The following is an 11,393-nucleotide window of genomic DNA, read 5'->3' as shown; positions in this document are numbered from 1 at the left end:
CCTCTCCTCCTATGAATTCCTGTTATCTGAAGCATTTACATGGCAGTATCACTATTTGAATGAATAAAAGGCTTTTGCCTTTTGCCCAAAACAACACAGCCGTCTAGAAAGCTCAGTTGGAACTGATACACAGAGCTCTGCTTTTGATGTCATACACTGATGTGTTTGCTGTGATATTTTTAAATACATTAAACAGAAATTTCACTTATTACTGATGGGAGTGCATCATAAATGGTGCCTTTCAAAATAATTTGTTTTTTTTTAGTAAAACTGATATTGAATGGTTTGTGTTTTAGGGGTTATTAATCAATTTAAAAGACTTCCAAACTTGCATTTTGGTAGAGACATTGCCATGCTGTTTACTGCAGACAGTGCTATAGGAGAATGTATTTTTGATTGATGTATGGGCTTATTCCTTTGATTTATATTTATTTAAACATTTAAAAAGTGTTTTTTGGTATTTGGCACTGAAGATGTGACCTGTTTTACCCCAGCAAGCTTGGATCACAAATTTACTACAACAGAGATGATGAAATTGACTTAAAAACTGACAGAGCTAACTGAACAATACATTCTTCGAAACACGTCGTTAAGAGGGCAAATAGAAAATAGCAAAAAATGGCAGTATATTATAGGCACTGTATACAAATTGCAGATGTAGCCAATAAAATGTCATCCACTGGTTTGTGAACATAAATTTTGAAGCTTTTATTAGTAATATATTGACCATATTTGTTATTTTCATTTTTTGTTCTTTTTGAGATTTTTTTTGTGTCTTGGTGACTTCCAGTTAAAACCACAACAGAACAGATATCACAATTATAGACATTCCATACATTTAAAAAATAGACATCTTTTTATCAACAGTGAGTGAGAAACCTGATATCATCTACATATTGGTTTAACATTATACCTTGTACCTCTGATCTTACAGTAATAACATAATCACCATACAGAAAGTGGACAGCTGATGCTACAGAGCTTGGTTAACAAAGTGTATTCATATGTTGTATTGGTCCAATGTCTAAACACAGATATTATAGTTTCACTTGTACAATTAAGAGCACAACAAACAATTGTGTTGGTCAGAAAACAAAATTAAAACTACTTCAAAATGTACCAGCACCACATAAATGGTGAAGAGTTCAAGTTCAGTGTCTTCATTGTTAAGCCTAGAAGACAAGACTTCAGATACCTGCACTGGCACCACCTGCCAAAAGCTTCTTCTTTTTTTTTTTTTACACCATGCTATAAACATGTTTATTCCCACTCTAAAGTTGTACATTTTAATATGGCAGTCTGTGGACACTGAATTACTATTGATGCCAGCCTTGAGCTGTAATTCCAAAAACTAATCTTTCAGCACTTCTGCTCTGGCTTCAGTTTTCAGTCCAGAAGGTTAATGCTTGCTTGGATATGGACGGGTCTAGCAAACGACAGAGACACACAAAAACTTGAACTTGGCTCATTTGACAACTCACTGGCCATGCAAGAACAGTTTCCTGGCAGATTATTTTGAAGTGGGAATGAGATTTCAACTGATTACTAAAAGCCAAAAACCTTTTAGGGAAACACATAATTATGATTTCTCTGACAGATATTGTAGTATGGAATTCTATTTGTAACATAATGTCAAGAATAATTTCAATATTCACAAAAAATAGATTACTAGCACGTGAAATAGATACCATCATCATTACTCTATTGTAATGGAAGAATAAAAAACGTAAAGGATTGCTTTAAATTCTTCTTTCATTGCAGTTTTCCCCCATCGGCAGTGAATGTGACACAGATTTATTGTTCAGTCCTGCTCTTTGCTTTACATTCCGACAAAAAGAGAAAATGAAATGATTACTTTACATAGCACTATAAATCGTTCTGTGGTGTGACATCTGACATGACTTCAAATGAACATCTGTTGTCTTGAACACATCCATTATGTTGATGCTAAAAGCAATGTTTTTCTTCTCTTGAGGCACATACCACAGGGAAATAATTATGCGAAGAGGCTGCATGGATGAGAACAATCATCCTTACAATAACACAATCTTCATCTCTAATTGAGACCCAAGTGGACAATGACAGAATAAGCCAATGAGACCCACTAAGCATGGTAACGACCTAAAGGGGAACGCGGTATCCAATCCATTCTTCACCTTATGACCTTATAATTTACATGACAAATAAAAATAACACAAAATGAGGCAAAAATGACCAGTTACCAAGAACTTGCAAAGTGCAAACACAGTGACATTGCAAACAAGTGCATATGTGGGAGAGTAACAGTTAAAATCACAAGTGTTACACAGACTTTAGCTCAGGATGCAACTCGAGGCACTTTAGATGTTTATATTCACACAGTAACATTATAGCATGCCATCAACTCAAACAGAGCTCATACTCACCTCACTAGCCCTTAAGCAAAATTCTGGTAATGGGCCCTTCTGTCTGAGCCTCAAGCCATGTAAACCATTTGCCATTACCACCCAGTCACACCGGACACTCTAGGCTCTCAGTACAGTCCTGCCTCCTTTATTTTGCTTTGTGTGCCAGTCGAGGAATAAGAGAATATTCAGAACAAGAGATATACCCACGAGGCGGATGCTTAACCCTTTAATTGTTTGCTAGGCATCACCTCAGCTAATATGAGTCACTAAACTGGATTGTGCTTTTTGGTTTAATGCAACCATCTGCCAACCTTTATAGGAGATATGTGTTTATGTTTTAGGTGAGTGAAATTCTAGGATTTAACTGAAATGTTATTTACTCTTTGTAAGACGCACCCTTGGCCAGGGATACAGCTTATTAACCAAATTTGGTATTTAACCAGGAACTTGGGTTTCACTGACTGCACCCATTCTACTCACAAGTAGAGGCTTCAAACCACCAATCACTGCATTCATTATTTTTGTGCAGTGTAATAATAAGGTCATTGTGAAAGATGAGACATGTTTTGTGCTTTAAGTACTTCTCACATTTCTGTCAGCACGTTCGCCAACATTCCTCTCTAAACATTTTCTTTAAATTCTTTTTGTTATTATCCTTTTTTTCAGCTGGCATAACATTTCATTTACTGTGACAGACTAATAGTATATCATTTCAGGGCTGTCATTTGGAGTGGAGGTTAAGGTAAATTTGAAATATGTAACTAATATTAATATGTAACTATTAACAATAAGTTTTACTTCTATTTGTTTAAAAACATCTTATCAGTGGTTTAGTGTTCTTATTCTAATCATACTGACATACAGTGGGGCAAAAAAGTATTTAGTCAGCTACCGATTGTGCACGTTCCCCCACCTAAAATGATGACAGAGGTCAGTAATTTGCACCAGAGGTACACTTCAACTGTGAGAGACAGAATGTGAAAAAAAAAATCCATGAATCCACATGGTAGGATTTGTAAAGAATTTATTCGTAAATCAGGGAGGAAAATAAGTATTTGGTCAATAACAAAAATACAACTCAATACTTTGTAACATAACCTTTGTTGGCAATAACAGAGGTCAAACGTTTATTATAGGTCTTTACCAGGTTTGCACACACAGTAGCTGGTATTTTGGCCCATTCCTCCATGCAGATCTTCTCGAGAGCAGTGATGTTTTGGGGCTGTCGCCGAGCAACACGGACTTTCAACTCCCGCCACAGATTTTCTATGGGGTTGAGGTCTGGAGACTGGCTAGGCCACTCCAGGACTTTCAAATGCTTCTTACGGAGCCACTCCTTTGTTGCCCGGGCGGTGTGTTTTGGATCATTGTCATGTTGGAAGACCCAGCCTCGTTTCATCTTCAAAGTTCTCACTGATGGAAGGAGGTTTTGGCTCAAAATCTCACGATACATGGCCCCATTCATTCTGTCCTTAACACGGATCAGTCGTCCTGTCCCCTTGGCAGAAAAACAGCCCCATAGCATGATGTTTCCACCCCCATGCTTCACAGTAGGTATGGTGTTCTTGGGATGCAACTCAGTATTCTTCTTCCTCCAAACACGACGAGTTGAGTTTATACCAAAAAGTTCTACTTTGGTTTCATCTGACGACATGACATTCTCCCAATCCTCTGCTGTATCATCCATGTGCTCTCTGGCAAACTTCAGACGGGCCTGGACATGCACTGGCTTCAGCAGCAGAACACGTCTGGCACTGCGGGATTTGATTCCCTGCCGTTGTAGTGTGTTACTGATGGTGACCTTTGTTACTTTGGTCCCAGCTCTCTGCAGGTCATTCACCAGGTCCCCCCGTGTGGTTCTGGGATCTTTGCTCACCGTTCTCATGATCATTTTGACCCCACGGGATGAGATCTTGCGTGGAGCCCCAGATCGAGGGAGATTATCAGTGGTCTTGTATGTCTTCCATTTTCTGATGATTGCTCCCACAGTTGATTTTTTCACACCAAGCTGCTTGCCTATTGTAGATTCACTCTTCCCAGTCTGGTGCAGGTCTACAATACTTTTCCTGGTGTCCTTCGAAAGCTCTTTGGTCTTGGCCATGGCGGAGTTTGGAGTCTGACTGTTTGAGGCTGTGGACAGGTGTCTTTTATACAGATGATGAGTTCAAACAGGTGCCATTCATACAGGTAACGAGTGGGGGACAGAAAAGCTTCTTACAGAAGACGTTACAGGTCTGTGAGAGCCAGAGATTTTCCTTGTTTGAGGTGACCAAATACTTATTTTCCACCCTAATTTACGAATAAATTCTTTACAAATCCTACCATGTGAATTCATGGATTTTTTTTTTCACATTCTGTCTCTCACAGTTGAAGTGTACCTCTGGTGCAAATTACTGACCTCTGTCATCATTTTAAGTGGGGGAACTTGCACAATCGGTGGCTGACTAAATACTTTTTTGCCCCACTGTACAAGGTATATATATATATATATATATATATATATATATATATATATATATATATATATATATATATATATATATATATATATATATATATATATATTGGCTATATATATATATGGCCAATTTCCATCATATATATCATATTTTCTGTGTAAATTCTCTGTGGTGCGTTTTTCCACTCTTTAATTTTATATCAAAGACAAATCTCATCTCATCTGGTGCAGTTAAGTAATGATAGTATAGCCACAATTGCCAGGAGAATGTTAATCCCTTCTCCTTTCTGTTTCATAACCCGAATAACGGATTTCATTGCCCTCATAACTATAGAGGGAGGCTTAGCTCATTATTGGCCATAATCCAGTCTGAGAGTTCTCCCAATTGGCGGCGCAATAACAAATCAGTATTGTCCTTGGTATAGAGAAGGTGGAGATGTTAACAAAATCATTGCAATGGAGAAAAAAAAACAATTTCTGGCTGAAAGGTAACACTGCACAGGACTACAGGGTACAAGGCTGTAGTGGAGTGTCCCTGTTTAAGTCCCTGTTTAATTTTGCTTGATCACCACTGCTTTATCTAAAATATTCATTAAGTCAAGAGGTAAAGCTCTAAGATTTAAATATTATTAATGCACCTTGATCTCACTGTTTCACCAAAAGTTATCATTAGATCTTATCTCTACAAATATACCATGCATTAAATGACATTAAAAGACACATTACGGCAAGAAGTCACTGGATACAGTTGTACATATCATAAAACTGTGGTGATTAACTGTTTCATGTAGTGTCACATGCAGAAATTCAATTTTTCCACAACATAGTCTCTGCAATCTAACTCCTGTCAAGATCTCATACTGAGTACAGAGGTGATGACTTTAAAGGCCATAGCATATGGATTACATCATTTTTATACCCATCAATTATGGTGGCATTGCCATCCTGTAAGAGCCCACTTTAAGTAGGATAGAGATGTTTCATTATGCAATGATCACTTAGAATAACTTTGGAATTACTCTTCCCTTTAAAGAAAAGGCTGGACTCCAATCATCAAATGCCCCACCGCAGCATAACAGAAACACCTGATTCCCACAATGATTGTTAATTTTTCCATTTAACTTTTCACCTGCTTATATAAATTGGATTATGTAAACTATAAAAACCATTCATCACAAACAGCAGTTACCACCATAGTCTTACAGCTGAGTTTGACAGTCTTCATTTGGAAAAACATGTTTAGTAAACAGATTTTTGTAAAACACACACAAATATAGCATTTGCCATTGTGTGGTTTCAATTAAAAGATGCTAGACAGACTGTGGAGTGTGCCCATCAACAACAGCATCCACTCTTCACAACTGCCAAATGTCTAAATAACCACCCACTTCTGATATTTACTAAAATTGCTTCTTTTTTTTAATGTTCCTGAATATAATTTTAACACTCCTTTCATGCATTTCTGGAACTAAATCATTGAATTAAACTCTTCAGTCAAACGTCTGCTTTTGTGCGACTGAAGTTCATTTTTATTCTGCGGGAATTCAGTTTCAACCATTTTGTTTTTTATAGTATTTACTTGCTAATAGGTGATTTAATTGCTCTAAACACTCGGTATCTTTCAGAAACACATTTCACTACTGCCCAGCACCCACATCCTTGAACAATGACAAGCTTTCAGAGAGGACAGAATTAAAATTCAAAGGCAAGGCGGTTCATTTTAGTTCCAGGAACCCCTGTGCAAAAACACTTGACTGATTTTAATCACATTCTTATTTATTTCAGCTTAGAGCTTGACATGACTTTTTAAAACCCAGTGTTGATTTTCACTTTATTTTCACAGTGTAACAGCACCATCTAGCAGGTTTCTTTAGGAATTAGTGTTGCTCACTGAAGCTATTAGACACGCTCAATCTAAAAGCCTTGCCTTCACGGCACTGCTGGAATAGTAAACATTTATTTGAAGAATAGGCTTTTACTAAGAGTACTTTATCTCCCTGTCTGCTGTGCAATCACATTGACTCAGGATTACTGTCTACATGTGTCTCCACCGCTCGGCTATAAGGCTGCAAAAACAGAAGGAATGACTCATGGAATATGATTGGCGTTTGGCAAATACCACAAAATCTCTGTCTGAGAGTCGCCACATTACTCTTCCCATAAACAGAAATTAGAGTATAAACAGAATTTGCATTAAAAAGGTTTGCATTTTCTGAGGAAAATTACCTTACTCATCAGATACAATGCAGTGGCACAGTCTGTGTTTGTTTGAATTTAAAACAAGCACATTATTACACAAAAAATGAGCCCTTTAACTTATATGAACAGAACTGCCACAAAGCAATTATGAAGCATTTGTTGAGAATAAAAGATTTGATATGATAAAGTTCTCGTCCTCCTGAAACCCATTGTTTTAAAAATTGTGCTTAGGTACAATGAGACTATTCAAACAGAAGCTGCAGGTGTGAACCTCAGTAGTAACAGAAACAATAAACACTATTTCTGCGCTTCACCTCATTATATATACTCAAGTGCATTAAAATGCAAATGCATGCTTAAGCTGCTTTAACAAACACAAAGCCTGCACAGTGCCCTTATTACTTTGTGACTGTGGGATCTTTTCTTTCACGTCACATTAATGAAGCCATTTATATTAGTGACAAATACGATCATCCTTCTCTCCTTCTTACCTCTTTATTAACTCCATTTGCAGCTGGTGTTTAGTGTACTGGGGTGTGTGTGTGTGTGTGTGTGTGTGTGTGTGTGTGTGTGTGTGTGTGTGTGTCATTAAAAATGTATAACATCTCTCCAAACAGTGTCCTGACAAGCCACTCATGCTCATTGGATATCAGTCATTAAAATTTAGCGGAAAGGCAAAGCATGGCCTAGGCAGCTATCAGGTTACTCATTCAGGCTACGGATGAATTTTTCAAAGTCCTCTTACCTCTACAGGCACCGCTGCTGATGTCTCAAGGCTGTGCGCTCTGACATTGCCGTTGTGCGTTTCTGCCGTTATTGTAGCTGGGGTGTGACAAAAGCCAAATCAGCAATAACAACATGACTCTCAGGGTGACTATACTGATTCATTTAGTACTGCTCTTTGACAAGGCTGATTCTAAAAAAGGTGAGTTGCCATTCTTTATCTTGATGGAGCAATGCTTAAATTTCATGGGAGTGCTTTATCTTGCAGGTACTGTATATAGAGAGAATGGTGGGATCCAATTGTTCAATGTCAGCTTGTAATACACTTTCACGGTGAACCATGACTTCTTTCTCTGAACTGAAATGAAATGTTTTTTCTGTTTTGTTTTGTTTATTTTTTGTCATTATAAGGAGTCAAATGTGGAGGAATCCTCTCTGCTCCATCTGGCAATTTCTCCAGCCCAAACTTCCCAGGCCTATACCCCTACAACACACACTGTTCCTGGCTAATTGTGGTAGCAGAGGGCTCCTCTGTCCTCCTCACTTTCCACTACTTTGAGCTGGAGTACCACGCAAGCTGTGCTTATGATTACATTAAAATATACAATGGCATATCTGAGGATGAAGGGAACCTCCTCGGGACATTTTGTGGGGATATCTCTCCACCTCAATTCACCTCTTCTTGGAATGTCATGTCCATCATCTTTCATTCAGACCGCCATGTGGCCTACAGGGGCTTCACTGTTGGCTACAGAAAAGGTAGCTTGTTACACTTAATGCAATGTGACAGGGATAGTTGGCCAAAACTTGAGTTGATTTTGTCCGGCCATGTTTAGACAGTTTAAGTCGTGTCTTGTAAGTGAAATTTCTTGGTTTTGACCTCACTTAAATATTGTATATTATATTCAATTAGAGCTCATACGGATCCTAGTGGCTGCGTAGATGAGGCAAATTTCACAAAACCATAATGCTCACAGTGAACATATTATCGTGTTTACAATTTAGTTACTGTTTTCTTTTCTAAAAGTTGCAGAACTATTAGCATGACTAGAAATGCCTGAATTGTTGCCTAAACTTTGGACTAACAGTTAGCTATAAAAATGCAGCACACTGAATAGAAAGCGTGCATGTGATTTCCAATGCAAATCTAAATCTGCATTTTTTCTTCTCTAGATATGTGTGGTGGAGTCCTGACTGGACTATCTGGAGTAATTTCTAGCCCAGGCTACCCCCAGGAGTATAGCAACAATGCCGACTGCTCTTGGGCCATCCATGTGTCTAACACAAGTGTGGTCACCTTGGTGTTTTTGGACTTCCAGCTGGAAAACAATGAAGGATGTAACTTTGACTTTGTAGCCCTGTTTGACGGCCCAACAGTCACCCACCGGCATCTGGGTAAATACTGTGGGACAGATAAACCCCCCAACATCATCACTACTTCCAACCAACTTCTCGTAGTCTTCAAGTCTGACTTCAACATTGGGGGACGTGGGTTCAAGGCCTACTATTATTCAGGTAGGTGAATTTGATTTCGGCTTTCTCACATCAATATGCAAAGTCCTTTTGTATTTTTTCTCCTTGAGTGTTCATGTTTTTGGTGTAAATGCAGAAACCTAAAGGTAATTTTTTTTCAATTATCAACAATTTGACATTCGACCTAAAGCAAATTATGTTTAAAAACTTCTGTTCACTCACAGAACAGAAAATCTATCTTGAAACCCACAAAAAAATCTATTTCAAAAAGCTAAAGATCAACAGGGAACATTTTGTGAGAATGTTGGATTTTAAAAAACAGAGAACAATGGATTTTATTATTGGCTAAAGGTATTGCAGCTCGACTGAAACAAGCCACAGGAGATATCAAGAGCATGAAACAATATACCCTAACAATCTGATCAAATAGAAGCATTTCAGTTGCAAAGAAAAAAATCCTCTTTCATAGAAACTGGGTAAACACCACCATCATAAACACAAATGTGAAGGTCCTTGACTGGTCTAGGGACACTCGAGTTCAGTCGAAACTGCAGAGTAACTTTTAGAAAGCTGCTCACAGACTGTGCCCATTTGACCTTGTTGAGCATAAGCCAGCTGGCAAAAAGGATAAAAAAAAAAAAAAAACTTGAAGAGACACCTGTATAAATGCCATTTATAACCCCCAGCCCATCACAGATCTAACACAGAGAGGCAGACAACCACACACTCTAATAGTCACACACGCAGCCAACTTACAGTCACTGATTAAATCAGTCATATAAACATGTCTTTGGTCTGTGGGAGTTAAACAGAACATCTGGAGGAGGCTCTGGTAATGTCATTTGCCCATTTAAAATTTATTTGCCAGACACAGTGACCAGGATCTTAAACATAAACTTTTAGTCCGAGACTTACATGAGGCTGCATGGAGAGGATGAAGTACAAAAAAAGCCAATCATAAAATGAACGCAGTGCAGCAAGCTAACATCTGCAATCCAAATGACTATCTGATTGGCTGTACTTTAATAGGTGAGTGCCAGCAGGTGCTGTCTCATGTGAGTGGCAACTTTAGCAGCCCAAATTTCCCCAACATCTACCCAAACAACATTAACTGCCACTGGAGCATCACTCTAGCCGCAGGCTACCGCATCAAACTCTTCTTCCCCTTAATGGACTTGGAGGACCGCAACAGTTTATCAGATGAGTGCGACTATGACTCTGTCGCAGTTTATGATGGGAATAGCCAGACGGACGCTCTGATGGGACGCTGGTGTGGCAGGGAGCATCCTTCTTCTCTCGTCTCAAAGGGCAACAAGTTGCTGGTCGTGCTCAGCACAGACAGAAATGAAGCACACAGAGGATTCACCGCTTCTTATCAGGGAGGTAAATATTCCTTGTACAGGCGTATGATTAACTTCTAAAATATCTTTTTGTTAACTTTTTCCATATCATTCTTATGCTGCTCTTAAAAAGTGTGATTTTTTTTCCTCAATCCAAGTGGTGCCTGTAAATGTTAGCTGCACAAGATCAGAATTCACCATTGTGATACCCCAGCAGTCCTTACCTCAGCTGGACCGTGAGAGCATCTACTTAGGAAACCCGACCTGTACAGCGCAGTTAACGACCACTTCATACAAGATAGTGGCTCAGTTTGTCGACTGTGGTACTGCCAGCCAGGTGACTAACATGTTCTCATTTACTGGCACACTATAATAGGCAGCAATTTGCCCTATTTAAACTGCTAAACAATTGTTGCAGACACTTGCGACTTGCTTCTATTAATACTGTATCTAATGATCCCTTACAGAAACATCGGAACATCACCATGCTTGTAAACAAACTCTACATTGATTTCTCTGATGGGAAGCAGGAAAATGTACAAGAATATAAATTGCAGTGCGATGCCCTGCGGAAAATAGCATCAGTGTCCATCATTTCTGCAGAGGAGCGTCGTCTGGAGGAGCAGGCCCAGCAAACTGACAATGGTAGCAGTGGCAGTGAAGGGGATCCAGAAGCTGAGCCTCATGATTTGAGCGATATTGTCTTTATTAGCATTTGTGTTCTGGCTGTTATTCTCATGGTTATAGCTATTGTTTGGCTAGTGCTTCTTTAGATATATATATATATATATATATATATATATATATATATAT

The 11,393-nt window shown here is 38.6% G+C and overlaps 1 protein-coding gene across 1 annotated transcript; it reads left to right on the top strand.

The window, feature by feature from the left end:
* Positions 1-7,624: 7,624 nt before the first annotated feature.
* cdcp2 (CUB domain containing protein 2) lies at positions 7,625-11,370 on the top strand. Its single transcript, XM_085438952.1, has 6 exons — positions 7,625-7,969; positions 8,179-8,526; positions 8,941-9,282; positions 10,270-10,623; positions 10,739-10,917; positions 11,048-11,370. The coding sequence occupies exons 1-6, from the start codon at positions 7,903-7,905 to the stop codon at positions 11,351-11,353; spliced, it is 1,596 nt and encodes a 531-aa protein (XP_085295078.1). The 5' UTR covers positions 7,625-7,902; the 3' UTR covers positions 11,354-11,370.
* The last annotated feature ends 23 nt before the right edge of the window (positions 11,371-11,393 follow it).

Source organism: Copadichromis virginalis, linkage group LG18 (genome assembly GCF_057382275.1).
Source record: "Copadichromis virginalis isolate Kocher_CV1m ecotype Utaka linkage group LG18, C_Virginalis_male_GT1.1, whole genome shotgun sequence".
In the NCBI taxonomy this organism is placed as follows: Eukaryota; Metazoa; Chordata; class Actinopteri; order Cichliformes; family Cichlidae; genus Copadichromis; species Copadichromis virginalis.
Note: the sequence above shows the minus strand (reverse complement) of the source record. Positions and strands in the feature narration are given on the sequence as shown.